Source organism: Eucalyptus grandis, chromosome 6 (assembly GCF_016545825.1).
Source record: "Eucalyptus grandis isolate ANBG69807.140 chromosome 6, ASM1654582v1, whole genome shotgun sequence".
NCBI classification, from domain to species: Eukaryota; Viridiplantae; Streptophyta; class Magnoliopsida; order Myrtales; family Myrtaceae; genus Eucalyptus; species Eucalyptus grandis.
This window is the reverse complement of record NC_052617.1, coordinates 45,128,914-45,155,397: the sequence shown is the minus strand read 5'-3', so window position 1 is coordinate 45,155,397 and position 26,484 is coordinate 45,128,914. Positions and strand designations below refer to the sequence as shown.

Below are 26,484 nucleotides of genomic sequence, written 5' to 3'. Positions count from 1 at the left end.
TGGTGCACGAAGACACTTCAACCAAGATTTGAGAGCTTTGTACCTTCTACAATTATAGAAGGGTTAACACTGCCAAAAACTCTAAACTGATATATTCATACTCCATTTACGTAAAATTACTTTTTGTGTCACAAAAACTCCTGAATTGGTATGCATGGTCACATTTATCCCAAAATAAATTTATATCTTAAAAAATCCTAAACTAATTCACCTGTACCACATTCATTCCAAAGTGTCACATTTACTTAAAAAAAATCTCAGATTTACCTCAATTTGGGATAAATGTGGTGCAAGTATATCGATTTATGATAAATATGGGAGATATATTGGTTTGGGGTTTTTTATATTAGTTAAAGATAAATGTGGCACGGGTGTATCAATTAAATAGTTCTTGGGACACAAAAATTAATTTGGAGTACATTTGTTATAGATATTGATATATGGTTTTTGGTGGTATTAGGTTATTAAATGAATCCACGTGCGGCAGAGGCATCGGTTCGCATTTGGCTAACCTTTCCCAACAGATCGTGAAGGACATTGTATTCTTCCCTATTGTTCCCTATCATGGATTGCCATCATTACATTCATGTTCCATTTCTTCAGCTGAATAATTGCCATCATTACATTCATGTTCCCTTTCTTCAGCTGAACGAAGCTATGTCTCTTTTAGTCAAGACCATCACGCTCTCTTTTTATTTTCTTTCCATAGTGGAGTTACACATCATGGAGTGGCGTCATTGCGTCACGGTTTGGTCTTGGTGTGGGTTTGGTCCCCTTACATCTATGTTCCCTTTCTTCAGCTGAACGAAACTATGTCTCTTTTAGTCAAGACCATCACGGCCTCTCCTTATTTTCTTTCCATAGTCTAGTTACACATGATGGAGTGGCGTCATGGTCATGGCAATTGAGTGGCGTCATGGTCATGGCAATTGACAGGCCACCATTGCATTTCCGCCCACAAATCTTGACCGGTAGTCTTGCGTCCATAATTATTGTCAGATCGGTTTCATCCCACGATCAGAAATTCGAGACATATTCTAATGTCCTCTGCACACGACGGTCATCACGAATATTATATACACGAGAAGAAGATGCTTCAACAGATTAACTATTGCTTTTACGGCTCCTTATATGCTATAGCCTATAAATAACCATCCATAACGTTTAGAAATTCCCAGAAAAGCCTCTGCCCTCCCTCCAGAATTCTTCAGCTATATCCTTCCATACACCTAGATCTAGAAAATAGCAAAAAAGAAATGTCTCTTCCGATTTCAGGAGTCCCTTTTCCTTCTCCTGCCGAAGAAACAAGCCCAGTCGCTGAACGCCGATCAGCAATTTTTCATCCAACCATATGGACGGATTACTTTCTGAAATATGCTTCCGACTCCACCTCTACGGTAGCATTTAAGTTACTCTTTATCTTGGATTGCTTTCGGAAAACTCTTTAGTTATTATATCCACTAAGAGTGTAAAAAATAATCTTGGACTATTGAGGATCATCTCGCAGCATTTGATAAGAAAAAAAAAGTTCTAGTTTATTGGAAACCCCATGCGAGTGTTGATCCTTACATGATTCAAAATTTCTATGCGAACCTTATTGGATTCACATATGACTTAACAAATGTAGAAAGAACTTCTCTACTGTTAATAGAACTAGTCTTAATGGGATAATCTTTAGGCAATTTCAGTTCATATTTATCATGGTCGAACGGGTCATAGGCAACCTAATATGTTTCTTGCATTCTTACTCAGTTTATGTCAATTTCCTCTAATTTTTTTTTGTTGGACTTTCAATTTTATATTGATCGTAGAGTTCTGAGGGCATAGTAGAGGAACAAATTAAGAGATTGAAAGGAGAAGTGAGGAAGATGTTGACAGGTGCTATGGATAAGCCATCACAGAAGTTGAACTTGATTGATCGGATCCAACGCTTGGGACTTGCCGACCATTTTGAACATGAGATAGATGAGCAGTTGGAACAAATCCATAGAAGCTATTTCGCGTTTCACTGTGAGGATAACAACAACAACCTACACACTATTGCTCTTCTCTTTCGCTTATTACGACAACAAGGTTACAATGTTTCATGTGGTATGTAATGTTCCAATTTCCTTGATCAATGAGTTGAGGAAATTATATTGCATACACTAGCTTGATAATCCATTTGATTGATTAGAGTGAAGAAATAATATCACTGACATGTTTAGTTTACTCTAATGTTGATTTTTTTTATTAACCCATTTCCGTATATAATTCTCATATTTCAAGTTCTTTAGATTTTCTCATTTTTAAAGGTGAGAAGTCCCTTCTTCTAATTCCCTGGTTTTGTATGTCACTTTTCCATTGTTTCCAATTGATCTAGAAATTGAACATGGTGCTTTGCACAGCATCTCATGATAGCATCTTTATCACATATTCCATTTGGCCATACAGAAATCTTTAACAGGTTTAAGGACAACGAAGGGAATTTCAGCAAATCAATCATTGCCGATGTGCAGGGGTTGCTAAGTCTATATGAAGCTTGCCATCTAAGTTATCATGGCGAGGATATTTTGAACGATGCACTCACTTTTACTATAACTCACCTTGAATCAATTGATAAAAGAAAAAGTGAGCCTAATCTTGAAAAACAAGTGAGTCATGCCCTACATCAGCCAATCCAAAAGGGTCTACCAAGGCTAGAGGCAAGGCGTTACATTCAATTCTACCAAGAGGAGCCTTCGCATAATGAAGTCCTGCTCTCCTTGGCTAAGCTTGATTTCAACTCATTGCAAGAGCAACACCGGAAGGAACTTGGCAACCTTGCCAGGTTAACTTGATGATAGCATGTTTGAAGTAGCTAAATGTTCTAAAAACATCAAATTGTCGTAAACTGATTAATGTAATCACAATTTATCTTGAACTAAAAATAATTGTACTTGTCAAGGACTGTTAATCTCTTTGGATCATTGGTTTGAAGTTACTTTCTATAATTCCATCATTGATGTGTTTCCCTTAAATGAGATTTGTTGATAAATTGTAGGTGGTGGAAGGATATAGATATAGAGAGGGAGTTCCCATTTGCTAGAGACAGGCTTGGGGAGCTGTATATCTGGAATTTAGGAGTTCATTTTGAGCCGGAGTACGAGATCTCTAGAGGAATATTAACCAAAATGATGGCCATTCTGACCATTCTCGACGACATCTATGATGTCTATGGCACAATTGAAGAATTAGAACTCTTCACAGAAGCAATTGAAAGGTACAATTGGCGCTCGGAGGGTTTTCTCAATTTACCTGTGATAGCACAAGCGACGGTGCGCGGGGAGGAGGGATGATGGTGCGTTTGCGCCTCGGTCCCCAGATGTGCACAGGGAAGGGGAAGGGGTCCCTCTCTAGTTCCACATCACTTAGGGGGGTAGTCTTGGGCTAGTTTATAAAGGCTTGGGTCCCTCTAACGCGTTTTAAAGCCGTGAGGACTTAGTGTTTAAAGCGGACAATATTACACAGTGGGGCCTAGGCCGTTACATTACCGATTCTAAACTTACTTATTTTAATTTGACCAACTATTTATTAGGATCAAGTTTTATATTTTCTAAACTTGAACTCAGGTGGGATCTCGATGCCAAAGAAGGATTGCCAGAGTGCATGCAAGTGATTTATAAGATACTTCTTAATTTTTATGATGAAATTGGCTACGAGTTGACTAGAAAAGGAAGATCATACTGCCTCTTCTATGCAAAAGAAGCGGTAAGCCATTTGACATTACATCAATCACATGTGATTTTTACTCTATCCACTTGAAACAAAACATTGAGCTTTTGGATAAGGATGAGAGACTATCATGTATCTAAGTCCACCAAAAACATTAAAGCTTGAATATTGATGTAGTTTACATTGGATAATGAATTCTTAGATGAAAATTCAAGTGAGAGCGTACTTGGCCGAAGCCAAATGGTTCCACCATAGTCACGTACCGACGATGGAGGAGTACATGCCCATCGCATTAACAACCTTTGGTAATCAATTGGCATTGGTGGCATCGTTTCTGGGGATGGGAGATATTGTAACCAAAGATGTTTTTGACTGGTTATTATTTAGCGACCCTAAGATAGTGAAGGCTTCGCAAGTAATTGGTCGGCTTATGAACGACATTGCTGGACACAAGGTATACAAAAGCTATACCAGTGAACAACATCATCTTATCTAAATTTTGTCCGCAGGTTTTATCAATAGGAGAAAAAATAATTTCGATGATATATATTTTTTTGTAGTTTGAGCAAGAGAGAGGTCATGTGGCATCTTCAGTGGAGTGTTTCATGAAGCAATACAAAGTCACAGAGGAAGAGGCAAAGAAGGAACTCCGTAAACAAGTGGCTGATGCATGGAAGGACATTAACCAAGAGCTGCGCCGTCCGACTGCCATTCCCATGGTACTCCTCATGCGAATTATCAATCTTGCAGGAGCCATTCATGCGGTATATGAAGATGAAACAGATAACTTCGTTAATGCTGGAACCAATTTCAAGGAGTTTGTCACTTGTCTACTCGTCAATCCATGCCAATGTGATGTGTTGAAAGATGAAGTTTAATAACCTAGCCATCATCGATCGCGTCAGACATTTCCGAACAATTTGAATTGTGGTTAACACACGGTCACTGCTCTTTTCTGGCCCGAGAGCCCCTTTTATTCTAGTGGATTTCGAATAAAATAAAACAAGAGGAGTCAGTGAAAAATGTGATGATGGAATATATTGATGTGCTATAATATGAGTGGTTCATTTTCTCTATCAATATCAAAGATATTTTATTTGTCATATCCTTATAACGGTCTCAGTACACTGTGCCCAGCATAAATTACAATATCTAATGCACGTTCTCACTATTCTCATTGGCACAACAAGCAATTGGGTTAATTCTAATATGTCTGCCCCTTGGAATTTCATAGTTGTCTCAGTGAACCTTCTGTAATTTCTTTTGTCTCAGTCCACATCTTATACTCTATTTCTGTATTTTCCTATTTGGATGTCCAAGCCAAAATTCCATCTCCCATATCCGATTGTACCGAATTCGGCACGTGACATCACATGCTCCCTTTCCATTGATTAGTAAGTGCAAAAAAGCCGGTTCCGTTTATAAGGTGTCAACTAAGACCCAAAAATTCCACAAGACGGTTCTTCCTATCGCCAAAGAAATGTTTTCGAGAGTAAAACTTCACTTCAATCCGATAAATCCAGGTCAATCTGATTTTATGTTTGGTTTATTTCTGACTCATTTCCATTTTCCGGGTAGCAAGAGACAAAATATCCTTGATTGAACGTGACTAAAAAAAGCTCACTTGTGATTTAATCTGCAAGCAATCGACATTCACTTTTTCCTTTTATTTGGTTAGATAGGTAGGCATCTTGAATTGATTAGCTCAAAGACGCCGGTGGACAACGTTGGCACAATCACTTGTTTTGTATGTTGCAAGTTGAGTGATCATTTTCATATGTACAAGCACTGCGTGAATTATATAGCTCGCATCATCGAGTTCAAGTTGAGAGCAAAGGCCTTAAATTATGCACTTCTATCTTTCAATTTGGCTTGGATAGTTATTGGTTACGTGGTGTCTTGTTATATTTTCCTGATAAAAAGGATGTGTTGGAAGGCGAATATTTAATAAATACAAAATAAATTAGAACAAAAGGATTGATTCTCATGGGAATAGACGTAAAATGCATCGATCCAAGGTCATGGTCAAGGTTATCGAATGGCACAAAGATCACTCCATCAACAACCTCGTGGCTGGTAGTTTATATACTAGGTAGGCATCTTGTATTAGTTTAAAGACCGTTTGATGAAAGCTTATGTGAATTTGACTCGATTGAGGTTACAAGATTGTTAAGTTTATAGGGAACCTATCGATTCATGGTTGATGGAGAAGATATCCTCAATACTGCATAAGAAATTACAGTAGCTTTACTTTTCTCGTGGGGATTAACATTTTATGAAAAAGTGATGGAAGAGAAACGTCATCTCCCCTGCACGAACAAAAAGAGTACACATTTATGTGTATTCCGTCCACTAACATGTCTTGTTCGCAACGTCAAGTTTCAGCTAAAAATGCAAAAAACAAAAAAAGGGCATGCGGACTCGGAGGTGGAGCGTTTCGTCAGAAAACTTGGTGTTTCGGAACCAAAGTCTAAGGAAGAACTCCATAAGTAGATTGTCGATGAATGGAAGGACATTAACGAAGTGTTTCTTCGTCGAACGACTCTATCTGCGCAAACTGTCAAGATTCAAGACGTCAACCCTAGCTTCGTATATCGAACTCCTTTACCATCCCTGTCTTGCGCTCTCCGGCGTCAGCTCTTTGAGGAAAAGAAAAGCATGTCCTATTGCATGATAGGGATCACAAGATTCCTTAAAGTGCACATGATAACTATTCTATTTTTGAAAATATCTATTTTTTTTTTTGTTCTCAGAAACAAGTTTGAAACGGAATCCGTTTAGTAATGTGATTTCATTTTTCTATTTCTAAAACAAATCGTAAATTTTGAAATAAATTTAGAATATAAATGAGAAGTAAAATTTTTGCATTTTTTATTATTATTTCTGGAATAAAATGAGAAATAAAAACATTTTCATTGCTCACCTCGCTATTAAACAACCGCCCACCTGGGAGAGAGAAATTTTGTGTTGTTATTAAAAGAATTCATATTCCAGGAATTAAAATTCTATGTCATTATCGAATGTGTATTTTTACTCAGAAATTCGTTCAAAGAATAGAAATACAATAATCTATTTCTGTCTAGAAATTGTGTTCACAAATAGAATGATTATCATTCGCACTTTTGGGAACCGGCAACTCCAATTTCAAATCCAATGAACGCTCACAAATGTCATCCGTGAAAAGCAGCATTTTAACAAAAAAAAATCTGATCTCACACCAATTTTTTCACGAGACAAGCTGACCCGAACCATCATTTCCATCAATTGTTTCTATTCCATTTTGAGGGGGATACGTGCTGCAATAGAATTATAATTTCCTCGTAGAAACGGGGCACATGTCAAGTTGAAAAGGAAAATAAAAATATCGTTTCAGTTGTTGCATTTCATAAGAGAATGGGAAACTAATTGGGGAAGAATACGTCGGGGGAACAATTCTTTAAGTGAATATACCATTTTCATTAGTAGGTAATTTTATGGGAATGGATGATAGATAATTCTATTACAAAAATTGTTCTCTTTTTGCTGAATTGGAAAGATGTCTTATCTACAAACTTGACTGAAACGCCATGGAGCATTGCTTTGTACCATGGGAGAACATTGAGTAAGAAATTGATTGATTAGCTCCTAGATAGTGATTAAACACTAATAAAGGGAAAGGATAATCCTCCAGAAATAAAGATGTTTGTTATAGCCATCAGAGCATTTTCTATCGCAATCTTAAATAAAAAGCTAACATAGTGACGAAACCAGAAAAAAAAATTTAAGGAAATTTAATTCATATATTTAGTGTATAAGATATATTTCATGTATGAATTAAATTTCCCGAATCTTTTCTCTAATTTCGTCACTACATTAGCTTTTCTCTAATTTCGTCACTACATTAGCTTTCCATTCAAGATTGCGATAGAAAATGCTCTAACAGCTAAAACAAACATCCTTATTTCTTGAGGACTATTCTTTCCCTTTGATTAGTGTCTAATCTCTAATCACTATCTAGGAGCTGACCAATCAATTTCTTACCTAATGTTCCCGCATGGTACAGACAAGAAGACATAGTGTTTCAGTACACCCCTTCCCCCGCCCTAAAACATGTCCAATATTATGCTTTAACCCCTAGCAAGCAAAAAAATCGTTACACCTACATCCTTAACTTTGGCCCTCCAAATCATCACTTTAACGCGAATCTTTTTTGTTTCCAACTTGAGAAATAGCATATTTTTGTTACTATGGAAATGTTATAATCGCTAGTAGCTGCAATTTTGGTAATGTAAAGTATCCATTAAAGGTTTGCATCTATTGGCTCCAATAAGACATTCAAGAAAAATCAATGATCCACAGAAACCCCCGATTACAAGATTACAAGGTGGCGTCCATTTATGAGATAAATTTCATGCACAAATTAAATTTCCCGAATCTTTTTTCCGATTTCGTGGCCAGTAGAAAATGCCCTAACAGCTAAAGCAGACATTTTTATTTCTCGAGAACTATTCTTTCCTTGTGATTAGTGTTTAATCACTAAATGGGAGCTAATCAATTAATTTCTTGCCCGATGTTCTTTTGATTACTGTCTGATCAATATGCGGGATCAATTTCTTATCCAATATTCTCGTATGGTACAAACAAGGTGAGATGGCGTTTCCACATGATATTTCTCACAATAACAAAATTTTGCAATTCTGATTTTGTCGGTGCTATCGCCATCCGTGTCTGTCTATAAGATACATTCCATGTATGAATTAAATTTCCCAAATCTTTTCTCTAATTTTGTCTCTACATTAGCTTTCCATTCAAGATTGCGATAGAAATTGCTCTGAAAGCTAAAACAAACATCTTTATTTCTTCAGGACTATTCTTTCCCTTGATTAGTGTCTAATCATTATCTAGGAGCTAATCAATCAATTTCTTACCCGATGTTGCCGCATGGAACAAACAAGAAGACCTGGTGTTTCAGTACACCCCTCCCCTCGCCCTAAAAGTAGTCCAATATTATGCGTTAGCCCCTCGCAAGCAAAAAATCGTTACACCTACATCCTTAGCCTTGGTCCTCCAAATCATTATTTCAACGCGAATCACTTTTGTTTCCAACTTGAGAAAAAGAATATTTTTCTTACTATGGAAATATTATAATTGCTAGTAGCTGCAATTTTGGTAATGTAAAGTATCCATTAAAATTTTGCTTCTATTGGCTCCTATAAGAGATTCAAGAAAATCATTGATCCACGGAAACCCCGATTACAATATTACATGGTGGTGTCCATTTATGAGATAAATTTCCTGTAGAAATTAAATTTCCTGAATCTTTTTCTGATTTCGTGGTTATGTGATCTTTCTGTTTGAGATTGCCGTAGAAAATGCCCTAACAGTTCAAGTAAATATTTTTATTTCTCGAGAACTATTCTTTTCTTGTGATTAGTGTCAATCACTAAGTGGGAGCTAATCAATTAATTTTTCAGACAATGTTCTCACATGATACAAACTAGGTGACATGGCGTTTTAGTCTAGTGTCTAATCACTATGTAAAAGCTATTCAATCATCCTTTCCCTCTCATTAGTGTCTAATCAATATGCGGGATCAATTTCTTATCCAATATTCTCGTATGGTACAAACAAGGTGAGATGGCGTTTCCACATGATATTTCTCACAATAACAAAATTTTGCAATTCTGATTTTGTCGGTGCTATCGCCATCCGTGTCTGTCTATAAGATACATTCCATGTATGAATTAAATTTCCCAAATCTTTTCTCTAATTTTGTCTCTACATTAGCTTTCCATTCAAGATTGCGATAGAAATTGCTCTGAAAGCTAAAACAAACATCTTTATTTCTTCAGGACTATTCTTTCCCCTTGATTAGTGTCTAATCATTATCTAGGAGCTAATCAATCAATTTCTTACCCGATGTTGCCGCATGGAACAAACAAGAAGACCTGGTGTTTCAGTACACCCCTCCCCTCGCCCTAAAAAGTAGTCCAATATTATGCGTTAGCCCCTCGCAAGCAAAAAATCGTTACACCTACATCCTTAGCCTTGGTCCTCCAAATCATTATTTCAACGCGAATCACTTTTGTTTCCAACTTGAGAAAAAGAATATTTTTCTTACTATGGAAATATTATAATTGCTAGTAGCTGCAATTTTGGTAATGTAAAGTATCCATTAAAATTTTGCTTCTATTGGCTCCTATAAGAGATTCAAGAAAATCATTGATCCACGGAAACCCCCGATTACAATATTACATGGTGGTGTCCATTTATGAGATAAATTTCCTGTAGAAATTAAATTTCCTGAATCTTTTTTCTGATTTCGTGGTTATGTGATCTTTCTGTTTGAGATTGCCGTAGAAAATGCCCTAACAGTTCAAGTAAATATTTTTATTTCTCGAGAACTATTCTTTTCTTGTGATTAGTGTCAATCACTAAGTGGGAGCTAATCAATTAATTTTTCAGACAATGTTCTCACATGATACAAACTAGGTGACATGGCGTTTTAGTCTAGTGTCTAATCACTATGTAAAAGCTATTCAATCATCCTTTCCCTCTCATTAGTGTCTAATCAATATGCGGGATCAATTTCTTATCCAATATTCTCGTATGGTACAAACAAGGTGAGATGGCGTTTCCACATGATATTTCTCACAATAACAAAATTTTGCAATTCTGATTTTGTCGGTGCTATCGCCATCCGTGTCTGTCTATAAGATACATTTCATGTATGAATTAAATTTCCCAAATCTTTTCTCTAATTTTGTCTCTACATTAGCTTTCCATTCAAGATTGCGGTAGAAATTGCTCTGACAGCTAAAACAAACATCTTTATTTCTTCAGGACTATTCTTTCCCTTTGATTAGTGTCTAATCACTATCTAGGAGCTAATCAATCAATTTCGTACCCGATGTTCCCGCATGGTACAAACAAGAAGACATGGTGTTTCAGTACACCCCTCCCCCCACCCCAAAACTTGTCCAATATTACGCTTTAACCCCTAACAAGCAAAAAAATCGTTACACCCACATCCTTAGCTTTGGCCCTCCAAATCATTACTTTAACGCGAATCACTTTGTTTCCAACTTGAGAAAAAGAATATTTTTCTTACTAAGGAAATATTATAATTGCTAGTAGCTGCAATTTTGGTAATGTAAAGTATCCGTTAAAATTTTGCATCTATTGGCTCCTATAAGAGATTCAAGAAAATCATTGATCCACGGAAACCCCCGATTACAAGATTACAAGGTGGTGTCCATTTATGAGATAAATTTCGTGTACAAATTAAATTTCCTGAATCTTTTTTCTGATTTCGTGGCTACGTGATCTTTCTGTTTGAGATTGCAGTAGAAAATGCCCTAACTGTTAAAGCAAATATTTTTGTTTCTCGAGAACTATTCTTTCCTTGTGATTAGTGTCAATCACTAAGTGGGAGCTAATCAACTAATTTTTCAGACAGTGTTCTCCCATAAGAGATTCAAGAAAAGAATTCAATTATTAAAGAAATAATTACATAAATAGTTTTTTCTATCAGTTTTGTAGATAAGACATATTTCTTATTCAACAGAAAGAGAACAAATTTTGTAATAGAATTATGTATCATCCATTCCCATAAAATTGCCTACCAATCAATGTGATATATTCACTTAAAGAATTGTTCCCCCCACGTATTCGTCCCCAGTTAGTTTCCCATTCTCTTATGAAATACAAGAACTGAAACTATATATATATTCCCTTCTCAACTTGACATGTGCCCCGTTTCTACAAGGAAATTATAGCTCTACTGCTGCACGTATCCCCCTCAAAGTGGAAGAGAAACAATTGATGGAAATAATGGTTCGGGTCTCCTTGTCTCCGGAAAAAATTGGCGTGACATCAATTTTTTTCCTTGGTAAATGCTGCTTTTTAAGGATGATAGTTGTAGCAAAACGGATTCTAGAAAAACGAATCAATACTCAAACGATCGAATATTGAAAAAGCAATGCGGAAAGAGACCCAGGAAACATGTAACATCGACCGAAAGGCATATCACGAAATTGAAGATAGCTTGTTTGCCACAAATTAAGTACTTGTTATAGTCTCAGAGGAATTGATGGAAATTCTTGTAGTTCCATTCTTCAAGAGTTCACTATTTATCAAAAAGGAGAAAAAAAGTACTATTCTGTTTTTTGTAATTCAATTATTACGTTCCCATTTTCTTTTTTCTTTTTAGATATAGCTGTTAATTTTTACCGAAAAAATAACCGTTATTTCTCTCTCATGGGCTCTTCCTTTATGGGTCGAATTTAGCCAGACATAAATAGATAGGCTTCAAATAAAATAAAATAAAAAACATAATCTCTTACTCGCACATGATGGGTCAAACAGAACTCTTTCTTCACATCTTTACAATGTTCATATCAGTAAATAATCCATGCGATCAGCATATTTCGGGAGCTCGTTGACATACATCTATTAGAAGAATATAGTAGCTCAAAATGGGTATCACGTTTTTAAGTTGATTGATCGATCACATTTATATTTCTTTCAATCTATTTTTAATAATAACATATTGTATTCACAATTATTACTATTCCAAAAACAATCATAATTGGTCGACTAGTGAATACAAAATTAGAATGTGATTCTTCAAACTCGATTTTCCTCTTTCCTTGAAACTCTCAATTTCAGTTCAACTTGCTTTTTTTAAAATGTCCTATTGGATCGAATCAATTCTTAATCTTTAACAATATTCTAAGATAACAAATATTAAATAGAAATCTTGAGAATAAGTAAGAGTCATGAGGGCACTTAATTGAGGAACCATTTCCCAGTGCATAAAAGTTGGAATCAAAACTTTTGTTACTCTTATTGGTCGTCTCATGTATACGTAGTATGAAATACATATTACGATACTTATTCTTTTTCCATGGATCGTATGTCTTCAATTTTAATATTGTACATCTGACAATTCAGACATACCTAATGTCTAACTTAAGTTCACATATCTACTCATTCAAAAAATCTATCAGAACTCACATCTAGCATCAAAGACATATAAAGTAAAATATGTTGATTATTTTACTTTCAGATATAGTAAATATTATATCATATCTTAATACTTAATTAAGGCGACATCTATATTTTTGAAGCTTGAGCTCTCGATTATCATCTTCACAATAAGTTTAAAAAATGTCTCATATCTATTTATCACACAATAAATAGACGCGATTACCCGTGTGAGTGAGCTAATCTATTATCTGTTCAACATACTTTCTCAATTTATATGATGCACTAATCATTAAGATGCATAAACGTTAAACAAAACCCATAGGCATTAATAATGAAATACAACTTCATTAAATGTGAACATTTAGAGAAATTATAATATTCAGTGCATTGGCCTCTCTACAGTCCTAGTGATTTTACATGACCATAGAACACATCTCTAGGTATTAGCTTCGTCATAAGATCTGCTATCATTCTATGCATAGATATGTACTACAAGTTCACATCTTTTCATGCAACTATATTCTTAATAAAATTATACTTGGTATCTATATGTTTGGTTTTGTAATGATATTTCGAATCATGGATGTATGCTATTGTTGCCTAACTATCACAATTAATCAACAATGAGTTTGCATTATCCTACCTAAATAATCCAAAAATCTCTTAAGCCAAACACTCTCTTGTGTTGCCGCTGATAATGTCACGAACTCGGCTTCCATCGTGGATAAGGTTATATATATTTGTTTTTCACTACTCCAAAATATAGTGTCATTAGTTAGTAAAATTTTTTTTCCAGATTTAGGTTTACTTTCATCTAAATCTCTTTCCAAATCAGCATCTAAGTAGCCTTCAAGTTGCATATCATTTCCTTGATAACTTAGTGAATAATTTACAGTTCCCTTATGATACCTCGGTATTCTTTTGATGGCTTTCCAATATGCTTCACCTGAATTGGATTGATACATACTTACCATTGCAACTGCAAACCATATATAAGATATTGTACATATTATAACGTACATTAAACTTCCAACAACATTAGCATAAGGAACATATTGCATTTGTTCCTTTCTTATGGAGTCTTTAGATACAATTTATGGCTCAATCATTCACCTTTTGCAATAGGAGTATCTATGGGTTTGCAATCTTGCATACAAAATCGTTCAAGAACTCTCTTTATATAGGTCTCTCATGAAAAAGACAATCATCACTTCGAACAATCCTTTGAAATCTTAACTTCAAGAATATATGCAGCCTCATCTATGTTTTTCATTTTAAAGTTGGAAGATAACTAACTTTTTAACAATATTAACAAACTCGACATTACTTTCGATAATCAATATATCATCAACATATAATGATATGATCATAAATTGATCTTTGAATCTTTTGATATATATATAGTGTGTCTTATATATAAAAGACACACACACACACACACATAGTGATCTTCATCAATTATTGTAAAATCAGATGCCATTATGGCATTATGAAAAAAAAATATTGTCTCAATGACTGCTTAAAGTCATATATTGATCTCAAAAATCGACATACATTTTGTTCTCAATCTTTCAAAATGAAACCAATATGTTCCATATAAATTTCTTCTTCTAATTCTCTATTGAGAAATATAGTCTTTATGTTTATTTGATATAGTTCAAGATCCATATTAGCCATTATTGCCAGAATAAAATGAATTGAGGTAAATCTCACTATTGAAGAAAATGTTTCCTTATAATCAATTCATTCATGTTGATTATACTCCATAATCACAAAGTGAGCTTTATATCTCTCTATCAAGTAGTCTTTTTTTTTTTTTTTTTTTTTAGAATTCACTTGCTCCCAATGGCTTTGCGTCCTTTTGGAAGATCAACCGGTTCCTAAACATAATTTAACTTCATTGACTTAGTTTCTTCTTACATTGTATGCATCCATTTTTTTTATTAGGGCAATTTAGAGCCTCGTCTACATTTCTTTATCCATCTTCATCTTGTAGAGCAACCATTAAAGTTTCCCATTCAATGTCAAAATGTTGACATGGAATACTTTTACGACTTGTTTGCCATACAGGAGATTGTACACTTTGTACATTATTTTCTATTATGCTCTCATTCGGATTAGATAATGACGATATCGTCTCATCAAGTGGTTGTGATTGAGATTGAGTCGAATTTAATTCCTCTTTTCTCACGTCTCAATTAAGTTTTTTATCTTGATCTAAGGTTTCAAATAGGGAGTAGTCCTCACATATTTCACTGTTCTTAGGAAATTTATTCTCTAAGAATGTGATATCTTGTGATTCAAATTCAATTATACTCTCATTTTCCTACTCACTTATAAACACATATCCTTTCGAATGTTCTGAGTACCTTATGAAAGTACTATTCTTGCCTATGGGACTCAATTTCTCATACTTGTGAGAGAGTTCGTGAGTATAGGTAGCACAACCCACGATTAAAAAAAAAAACTTAAGTCGCGTTTTCTACCTATCCATAACTCATACGGAGTGAAAGTAATTGATTTGGAAGGCACACTGTTAAGTATATAGGTTACAGTTAACAAAACATCACCCCAAAAAGTAATAGGTAAGTTAGTATACGCTATCATGAACCTAACCATTTCTAGTAGAATTTTGTTTATCATTTCCACAACACCATTTTATTGAGAAGTATAGGAAATAGATAATTATCTTTCTATTCCTTTTCTATCATATAAATTTTTGAACTTATCATATAGATATTCCCGTCCTTGTTTAGATCTCAATGTTTTTATTTTCTTATCAAGTTAATTTTCTACCAAGCTCATAATTTTTTTGAAACAACTTAATACTTCAGATTTATGAGAAATCAAATAAATATGTCTGAATCGAGTATAATCATCTATAAACATAATGAAATAAATAATTCATGCATTCCTTTCACATTCATTGGACCATAGATGTCAGAATAGATTGATTGCAAAAGAAATTCAACTCTTGTATCTTTACCAAATGGTTTTCTTGTTGTTTTTCCATAGGCAATTCTCACATATGGATAAATCGACTTTTTCAATGTTGTCCAACAAGTCCTCTTTGGCTAATCTATTCATACATTATTGGCCAATATAACCAAATCTAGCATATCACACATTCACACCATTATTATATGAATTAGAATACGTGAAAGGGGAATAACAAACATTGATGTTACCATAGTCAACATTCAATACAATAAAACCATCTAGAAAATAATCATAGCCATAATAATTTGTATCCAAATACAAATCAACATTAATATTATGGAAGTTTAAACTAAAACTAAATTTAACTAATACCAACATAGACACTAAATTCCGACGAATCTCCAAAGCATATAATACATCATGTAGGAACAAAGTGTGTCAACCATGCATATTTAATTGGCAAGTGTCAATCCCTTTTACTTCAACTTTATAGTAGGTCCCTATATAAATCCATTTCGTTCTAGTCGATATTCATCGGAATTCCATGAATGATTCTCTATTCTTCGTTACATGATATGTTGCCCTCGAATTTATAGTCCACAAAGGATTATATTCAATTAAAAATACAAAATTTGATACATAAGCAAAGTTTTCAAGAATATAAAGGGTGTTTACCTTCTTTGACTCGGCACAATTGCGAGTATAGTGACCCTTCTAGCTATAGTTGTAATACTTCATTCTTGAAATTCTTTTCACACAAGGACATTTTTCTCTTTTATGTTGGTCAACTCTTGATTTTTTTTCTTGGAGGAAATAATCCCTTTCCTTTCCACCTTTAACGAATCAAGATGCTTGAGTTTGGAGCTCGAAGTAACTATTTGTTTTTGGCTTAACTGCCAGAAGATGGTCCTCTACCAACTTAAGGTGGCGCACGGCATCTTCAAATTCTTCTATAACTTGGTTAAAAGCTTCTAGTGCTTCTTACTTTTTTAGCACATATTGAATTTTTATATTCAATATCTCATGATTCTCACAGTCCAATTTCTCTTCTTTGTCCAATTCAACTATTATGTTCTTAGAAGCCAAATCCATTATATCTAAACAAATCAGACATATTTGCACAGATTATTAATGCCTAACATTTATGCATTTATTTTGCATAAACTGATCATATTAATGAATAAAATCAAATAAGGCTTTAGAGTCAAAATGTCACTTTGTTTTCAATCATCATCCAAAATTCCTAATATGAAATTATCATTAATATAATCATTTATGCAAAAATAAGTTCACCAAAGTCACTAAATCTTTCTTGAACTTCTCACAAATAATTGTAAATTAACATAATAATTTATAACAGTAGATAACATTGAACTTTCATTGATTAAACATGTCATTTACACAAAGTAATATGTTTAGTAGAAATGTGTCAACATCAACATAAAAAGAAACATTTACACCTAAAATATCTCAAACCAATCTAAGGAAAATTAATAAATAAATAAATAAATAAATAAATTCAAAGATACTTATCAATCTTATAAACAATGAAAGTCTCTTCTAATTTCTTAGTAAATTCCTCTGAGAATTCTAAAGGCACATTGGGCAACCATAAAAAGACCTTCGGAGAGTTAAAGTCTTAGCTTGAGGGTTGAAGTCTTCGTTGCCTCAATCCTATAATATTCTCGCACAAAAGCCACTGCAAGCTTCTTATAATCCGGGACCATGTTGACTTCCCATAGGCAATAGGCGATCTAACCCTGCTTGCTATTCTAATAGAAGAGTGTTCATTAGGGCCGGCACCTTATGAAAATCCGATATCGGGTAATAATTCTAGATGATTCATTGTATCATCTGGTTGAGTTTGATCATATATGACAATATCTCACCATCATTCCACCGATAATCAGCTAATTCCTCTATTAGCCCTTCAAGTCTCACCTTTGTTCATCCGTTCTCGAGAATATAGGTGTGCTTGTGAAAAGCAATTACAGATAATCCATAATGAATATAACTAAAAAAACACATTCTCCTCCTTTTATTTGGTTGGGGGGGAGGGGTTTAACGGTCAACGCAGGTCAATAGTGGTCAACTCAAATCAATAGTTGTCAACAATGGTTAACGATCAACGCCAGTTAATGGATGACCGAGTCAAGTCAATAGTCATCTGGGTCGAGTGAAAGAGCTAATAAAAGGCATAATTTTACAAAAAATAAAGGGGCAAAAGCATAAATTCTCGTAGGCATGTGCGTGGGCTACGACGATGTGTAACGCACACACCAATGACCCAGTCTTTTTCCTACTGCGCATAAGGGCACATCTAGCAACCGCCAGTGGCATGCCACTCATCATTTTTCTTATCTCGACAAGAACTACGATCTTGGACTATCGAAAATAAATTGACTCACATAAAATAAAATTAAAAAGGGACGAATAGTACACAAGTGTTAGGATGTCATGCCCTGATCCTTGAGCGCGCACGCATCCCTCGATGGTCGATAAAATTGCAACGTCCCAAGACACGTCGCCGACCCATTCATTTTGTTGCACATGCGGAAGCGAACCTGACAACAACAGCATGGGATAGGAAAGTAGGACAATCACATCGAACCGAACACTTTTATAAACAAGCTAAGTTTATACACAAAGGTCTACAAAAGATTGGCTTTCAAAAAGGAACTATCCCACGACCTACGAGTCGGACACGTTCGTCAATCCTTCAGACTCCACCGGCTGCGGGGGCACCAAGTCCTCCACAGCGTCTATTAATAGGGGTGGAAATAGGGAGTTTCCAACCAATCAGTGCGTCTATTGCACGTGCTTCCTTGACGCTTGTTCGAGATAGAATTACTGAAGGCTAGATTTCTTACAACAGGATGAATGCTTTCAATATCTTACTTCACAAGATTGTCATTAATTGTCTCAGACCCAAATCCACATCAAAGACTGATGTCTCAAACTTTGAAACAAAGCTGATGTACGCCATTCACATTGGTTTTAAGTTCTCTCTGCCTCACACTATCCTTATGCACATGTATAGGACAGTGGCAAAGGACAAGGGACAACTCCTTTATTATACTCTTATCACTCGTTTGTTCAGACATCTTAACATTCAACCTCCCAAAATTCTGTGTGTTCGAACCATTGATCCAATGGTAGTGGGACTGAAGATAGTTTCCAAGATGAGTCTAAAGGAGCTAAACAAGGCTTTGGAGCACTTTAAGGTGAAAACCCCTGTCAAGGCACGACAAGACTCTGCAGTTAGAATATATCTTTCTGAAAAAAATGGAAAGTTTGGGAATTGCTCGAAAAGGGGTGGCTGAGGAAACCCTTGCAAATATCCCAAGTGATCCTCGTGGATGGGGCCGAATCGTAGATGGGAATGATGATGATAAATTATACGAGTCAATTCCAACCGAAAATGGGTGTTGCGGTTGATAATCAAGGAAAAATGGGAGATTTGTTCAGATCAAAGGAGCAAAAGGATCTGTACTCGAAATTGCTGAAGCGTGGGGTAATAAACCCTAGGAGTGTAGATTTTGATTTTCTGGATGCTGTGAATATGAACTTGAGGGAAAAGTTCAGTTATCTTCAACTTGAAAAGTTCTGCTCTGACTCTACAGAGGCCTATGCTGAATTAACCGCATATTTCTATTCAAATCTAAGCTTTTGGATGCGAATAGATTCTCGTTCAGCGTTAAAGACCAAGATTATGTTGTGGATATGAATATGCTGGCAGATGTGTTAGAACTCGAAAAAGGAAGATATCGGCCAATCAAAGTTTCCATTGCTCGGGCCACTCTTGAACTGGTGAAGGACAGGAGAACAGATGAAAAGATCACCTACTTAAGGATGGGTGCATTCAACATCTTGCTTCACAAGATTGTGATTAATTGCCTCCGACCGAAATCAACTTCCAAGATTGATGTTTCAAGTTCAGAGGCCAAGTTGATGTATGCCATTCTCTTTGGAAAAAGGTTTTCTCTCCCTCACACTGTGATGTTTCACATGTATATAGCAATGATGAAGGACAGAGGTCAACTCCCTTACCCAAGCCTTGTTACGAAGTTATTCAGACATTTGAATATTCAACCTCCACAAATCTTTTGTGTTCGACCATGCGATCATATGGTGGTAGGTCTGAAAATGGTGACCAAAATGCGTCGAAGGAACCGAGCAAGGAGTTGGAGAAATTCAAGGAGAAGACTCTGCAAAATCTCATCAAATATCTTCGCAGCTAAAAGAAAAGGGAAGGAGCCCATGGTTGCTCCATCCAAGAGAAGAAGAGCTCTCCTTGTTGAGGATGAAGATGATGAGGAAGACATCACCATCTCTCGCATTGGCTTTGAAGAATTTAAGTCGTCTGTTCCCACGAAAGAATCGGAGCAAATGACGAAAGAAACAGAGGAAAAGGAAGAAGAAGAAATAGAAGCTGAAAAAGAAACAGAGGAGGAAAGACCTGAAGAAGAAAGAAGAGAAGAAGGAGAACTCGAAGAACACTCTTCTCCACCGTAGGCATGGAAACAGGGGGAGATCAGGAGAAAGGAGTGAAGTCTTCATGTCCTGATGCAAGTGAAGGAGTCAGTCGCTCACCAGCAAACCAGAGGATGTTTATGCATCTCAATTTCCAGAAGAAGGTCATGAAGTTTCATCGCCAAATCTGCAAGATTATGCTGATCTACCATCATTTGCATTTACTCCATCAGATCGAGCCGAAGCAAGTACTCAAACTGATAATGGAGCAGATTTTCGCAGAATCATGGATATTCTCTTGGAGATGCGAGGTCAGATTTATGCCTTGGGATGCGAAGTTCAAAGCTTGAAGAATGAAGGTCAAGCTTCTTCCTGTTCATTGAATGATAAAATGCAAGCCCTCTCTCATTAATCGAATCAGGCCAATGCCAAGAGTGAGGAGATTGCACGGCTAAAGGAAGACTTTAAAAGGCTGGAAGGCATCGTTCGTCTATGGAAAATTTCCGGTTGTCCGCGTTCCCAAGCAATCTTAACTTCATCTCATCCTTTTTAATGATGACAAAAAGGGGGAGAGATGCAAGATTTGATCAAAAACCTTTCATTCAACTTTTAATTGTTTTTGTTGGATTGTTTTGTGGTTTGAATCTGTTTGACTTTGGTTTGTGTCTGGATGAGAACTGAATTAGACTTGGACTTGACTGCTTCTATTAACTAATATTGATATCTTATAGATGGCTTCATCATATACTTGGACTAACCTATTTCCGTGGTTACGATTCTAGTGTTATTCTGTTAAGCCATTTACCTCTATAAGATATGCATATGTGTTTGAGAAATGTTTTGCGGGTCAAAGATATCCAAATTTGCAGGAAAGTTTTGTCACAATAAAAAAGGGGAGATTGTTGGAGAAATCTTCTTGAAGTGTTTTGAAGTTGACAAATCGTTTCTATCGTCTAGTCGAAGGCTTGCGAGACTCGCTATTTAAAGTCCGAAGACCTTGGGACATCCAGACTCAAGACTCAAAGTCTATCCTCATTGACATCTCTAATCCGTTGAAGAAAGGTTATCCGAATCGTATGTTTCGTTGAGGATTTAACCTTATCAACCGGAGAAGATCTCATGGCTGGAGAAGACATAAACGGAGTCCTTTGATTGATCGAAGATTGATTCGATAATTGAAGATCCGGTGATTGCCTAAATATTATTGGAAGGTTCTCGCTTATGGAAACCGAGATCCCGATTGTATGGGCGAACAGATTGATGGGCTATCAACACGTTCCTTTAATAGCTTGAACAATCTTCCTAATTGATTCCGTCCAACGGGTAGATTGGAGGAATTCCTTTGGTAAGTGCCAACGGGTATGATGGCATAAAGGAGTATATAAGGAAGACTGTCTTAGTTGTTCAAGGGGTGCGCGATAGAAGAATTCCAAAGTCTCGAAGCTCCTTTTTGTTTAGACAAATCCTTTGAGCGAATACTTGTATACGAAAGAGAGAGTATATATTTGTGAGAAATCTTGAGGAGGTGTGGTAGAACATCTACACCGTAGAATCAAGGCAAAGCGTGTCTGTAACCTCTTTCTTGTTCATAGTGGAATCCAGCCAATAGGTGTCGGTGAAGAAGAGTGGACGTAGGCTTGATATAAGCCGAACCACTATAAACCGCGTGTTAAATTTTCTCTTCTCTCGTCTTACTTTGATTATCGTTTCCTCCAACTGTCTAGTATTGTGCAATTGCTTGAGAAAAATTCTTTATATACCTATTCACCCCCTCTAGGTACTCATACTAGCAATATCAGGAAGAAGGACAAGATCTTCATGAAGAAGAGCAAGAGCAAGAAGAGTACTTTTCTCCACCTAAAGGCACTGAAGCAGGGGGAGCTGCTGATAAAAGAGGTACTTCTTCACTTGCTTTTACTAGTGATGATGTTAGTCATTCTCCTGCCGATCCAGAAGATGTGTATGCCTCTCACTATCCTGAATATGGTCATGAAGCTTCTTCTCCAAGTTTGAATGTACATGCTGAAGTTCCATCATCAGTTCATACTCCATAATCTAATCGTGCTGAAGCAAGTACTCAAACTGACAATACAGCAGACTTTAAAAGACTGCTCGAGCTTCTTCTGGAGATTAAAGCTCAGATTTATGGGTTGGGATGTGAATTTTAGACCATGCAGAATGCTCATAAAGCCACTTCAGTTTCTTTGCACAACCAAGTACAAGCCCTTAATCTTCAAGTTCAAGCAACTAAAGGAGGATCTAAGGAAGCTGGAGGAGACTGTTAAGTCTATGGGGGATTTCCAGCTCGTTCGCATCCTCAAGCAATCTTGATTTTATCCAAACTCTTTTTATGTTCTCCACTTTTTGCTATTGACAAAAAGGGGGAGAAAGTTTGTGCAGATTTGACTATTGGTTTGGACTTTTGGAATTTTGGACTTATCTTTTGTTTGGTTTGGTTGTGAATTGGAATTTTTGACTGTTTGATTTGATCTTTTGATGCTTACAGTAACTTAGGCTGTGACAATGATTATGGAAGGATAGTTATTTTGCAGGACTAACGAGTTTTCTGTGGTTGCAGAATCGTTACTATTCTTATCCTAATCTACTCATTTTTTAATGAGATATCTTGTTCTGCTTAAGTTTTGTTTTACAGGTCAAAAGCATTCAAATCTGCAGGAAAGTTTTGTCACCATAAAAAAAGGGGGAGATTGTTGGAAAAAAACTCTCTTATTTTGAAGTTGACAAAACATTTCCATCAATCTAGTTTGAAGACTTCAAGACTCAATTATTAAAGTATGATGAACTCTAGACTCTGTCGTCAAAATCTAAAGACTATAAGACTTAAGACTTAAAGTCTACCCTCACTAGTAGTTTATTGACTAACGAAGAGAAGACTTATTCAGATGCAAGTTTATCTTTAAGGATTTGGTTCATACGGTTTAAAGAAGATCTTATGGCTGGAGATAGCACATTGTGATCAATTATTCTTATTGGAATCAGTTCGGATAATCAAGATCTTTTGAAAGGCGACGTATACTTGGAAGGTTCTACTTATGGAAACCTAGATCCTAATTGTATGGGCGAGCATGATTGGTGGGCTTTCATCACATTCCTTAAACTACTCGAGATCTCCTTGATTGATTCTGTCCAACGGGTAGATTAGAAAATTCCTTTGAAAAGTACCAACGAATATAGAGGCATGAAGGAGTATATAAGGAAGATGCTCAAGTTGTTCGAATGTGTGTGTGAAAGAAAAATTCCAAAGTCTGAAGCTCTTAATTCTTTGCTTTATCAATCGTTGAACTTAAGTTATACTAAAAAAAGAGATTAAATACTTGTAAGACCTTGAGGAAGTGTAGTAGAGTTTCTACACTGTGGAATCAAGGGCGTGAGACTGTAAAAATTTCTTTTGATTCATAGTGAAATCTAGCCGGTGGGTTGTCAGTACGGGAGAGTGGACGTTAGCTTGGTCTAAGCCGAACCACTATAAACCTTGTGTTTCAATTCTCTTTCCCTATACTCCTTACTTTAATTCGTAGCTTTATCTAACTACTTATAGTCTTTTACATATTCAATTTGTTATTCTTGGAAGACAAGTTAATTTGTTAAGTCTTGCGAAAATTTCTTTAACACCTATTCACCCCCTCTAGGTGTCCTTACTAGCCCTATCAGATTATTTTCAAGCCACATTGTACGTCTTCGACACATTGGCGACTTTTGGTTGTCATGAAAATCGCAAGATTTTAAATACGGGCACAATGTATAAAAATGACAGAAAAATTGGTCTAGTGCCGTTCAACTAGGTGGAATCACCCACATAGTAATCACATACCTCTGTTGAAATGACCTATCTCAGGTCTGTGATCAATTTTGACGGTGCCATAATGACCCTTGCAGATTAGCACGGTCGAGCAGTCGATTTCTGGTCGAATTCTCAAGTTTATTGCGTTTAGATTCCTTAATGGCTTCACCTGATAAGCTAGTTATCTCGTGAGTGGCCAACTCAAAGAAAAGAATTATAGGCACGTCGATGAAAAGCCTAACTTATTCAATCAAAAATAGAACTTGAAAATCAGGATGTCACAACTCTTCCCCTCTTATAAAAATTCTGTTCTCGAAGTTTAAACCATTACAGTCTTGAAACAAAAATGTTAGGGTACAGTTGTCTCATCGAATCTTCACTTTCCCAGGCTACTCCCTCTGTGCTGTGGTGTTGCCAAACCACCTTAACCAACGGAATTGTCTTGGTGCGCAGAACCTATTCCTTGTGATCCAAAATCTGGACCGATCTCTCCACGTATGACACCCTGTCGTCCACATCTAATTCTTCAAAATTCAGCACGTGGGTCGGGTCATATTTATACTTCATCAACATCGACACGTGAAAGGCGTTATGCACTTGCACCAACCTTGGCAGTAATGCAAAACGATACGCTAGAGTCCCTATCCTTTCCAAAATCTCAAAGGGACCTACGTACCTCGGACTCAGTTTTCCTTTCTTGCCGAAGCGCAAAGTACCCATCATTGGTGATACCTTTAGAAAGACGTGCTCACCAACTTGGAATTCCAAAGGTCTTCGATGCTTATATGCATACATTTTCTAGTGGCTTTGAGCAATCTTTAATCTGTCTCTGATAACTGCAACTGCATCTACTAACTACTGAACCAACTCTGGGCCTGTGATATTTCATTCTCTAACCTCATCTCAACAAATCGGCGTTATGCACGCTCTACCATATAATGCTTTAAAAAGGGCCATCTGAATACTCTGCTAGTAGTTTTTGTTAAAGGCAAACTTGACAAGATGAAGTTGTTCCTCCCAGCTTCCCTTGAAATCCAACACACAAGCTCTCAACATGTCCTCAAGAGTCTGAATCGTCCTCTCCGACTAGCCATCCATCTAAGGATAATAAGCTGTACTAAATTGCAGCTTCGTTCCCAAGACGATATGCAAACTTTTTCAGAAGGCAGTTGTAAATCTCGAGTCCTTATTAGATGTAATCGTCATTGGCACTCCATGCAGAAGAACAATCTAACGCACGTACAATTCTACATATCTATCCAGAGCAAGGTCCTTCCGTATAGCGATAAAGTGAGCCAACTTCGTTAGTCTATCAACCACTACCCAAATGGAATCGTTACCCCTCTCACTCCTTGGTAAGCATGTCACAAAATCTATCATGATATGTTCCTATTTCCACTCGAGAATCTTGAGAGGTTGCAGAAGTCCTCCTGGCTTACAATGTTGTGCCTTCACTTGCTGACACATCAGACACTTGGCGACATGTTTGGCGATATCCGCCTTCATACCAGACCACCAATAGTGTTGAGGCAGATTCTGATACATCTTCATACTACCTGGATGAATGCCGTAACTGCTACGATGAGCTTCTGAATCTCTTCTTTAAGCTCTGCATCGTCAGGTACAAATAATCGTCCTCGGAACCTTAGTGTTCCGTCCTTAGAAATCTGAAAATCAACATTCCTCTTATCGGTATTCTCTTGCAGGATCTTCTAAATCTCTGGATCTGTTGGCTGAAGCGTCTTGATTCTGATTTGCACTTCTTGCTCAATTCTGAGGGTGGCCATAAGATTTGAAAGGTGGCCTACCTCAAATTTGAAAATTGAATCTCAAACTCTCTCGAGTAAAATCCATTCATTGACCATCACATGCGCAACTAAAGACTTCCAACTCAGTGCATCTGCAACCTTATTAGCCTTTCCAGGATGATACATGATGTCGCAATCATAGTCCTTTACAAGTTCCATCCAACGACGATGTCTCATATTCAACTCCTTTTGAGAGAATAGGTACTTGAGACTTTGATGGTCCGTAAAGATTTGGAATCTTTCCCCACACAAGTAGTGTCTCCAAATCTTCAAAGCAAAAATGATCTTTGCAAGTTCCAAGTCATGCGTCAGATAATTCAGCTCATGAGGTCTCAACTGATAGGACGCATATGCAACAACTCTGTCATGCTACATTAACACGCAACACAATCCTCTAAATGACCCATCATTGTAGATCTCGTATCCTCTAAGACCATATGGTATGGTTAGCACTGATGCGGTAGTCAGCTTCTGCTTAAGGTCTTGGAAACTATGTTTGCACTTATCTGTCCATACAAATTTCTCTTCCTTTTTCAGTAGTCGAGTCAACAGTGAGGCTAAAGCTAAAAACTCTTCCACAAACCTTCTGTAATACCCTGCTAAACCCAAAAAGCTTCTTATCTCTGTCACTGTCGTTAGTCTTGGCCAATTGATGACTGCTTCAATCTTGGTTGAGTTCACGGAGATTCATTCGCCTAAAATCACGTGACCTAGGAAAGCAACACAAGTCAACCAAAACTCACACTTGCTAAACTTAGCGTACAATCCATGATTCCTCAGTGTCTGTAGCACTATTCT

General features: G+C 36.4%; 1 protein-coding gene across 1 annotated transcript; it reads left to right on the top strand.

Moving 5' to 3' along the window:
• Positions 1-903: 903 nt before the first annotated feature.
• On the top strand, positions 904-4,796 carry LOC104450195 ((-)-germacrene D synthase). Its single transcript, XM_010064644.3, has 7 exons — positions 904-1,397; positions 1,812-2,091; positions 2,434-2,809; positions 3,023-3,241; positions 3,591-3,729; positions 3,896-4,147; positions 4,254-4,796. The coding sequence occupies exons 1-7, from the start codon at positions 1,257-1,259 to the stop codon at positions 4,569-4,571; spliced, it is 1,725 nt and encodes a 574-aa protein (XP_010062946.2). The 5' UTR covers positions 904-1,256; the 3' UTR covers positions 4,572-4,796.
• The last annotated feature ends 21,688 nt before the right edge of the window (positions 4,797-26,484 follow it).

Coding starts and splice junctions, on each gene's coding strand:
- LOC104450195 (XM_010064644.3), top strand. CDS start 1,257: ATGTCTCTTCCGATTTCAGGAGTCCCTTTTCCTTCTCCTGCCGAAGAA. Junction 1,398..1,811: donor CTTCCGACTCCACCTCTACG/GTAGCATTTAAG, acceptor TATTGATCGTAG/AGTTCTGAGGGCATAGTAGA. Junction 3,242..3,590: donor TTCACAGAAGCAATTGAAAG/GTACAATTGGCG, acceptor ACTTGAACTCAG/GTGGGATCTCGATGCCAAAG.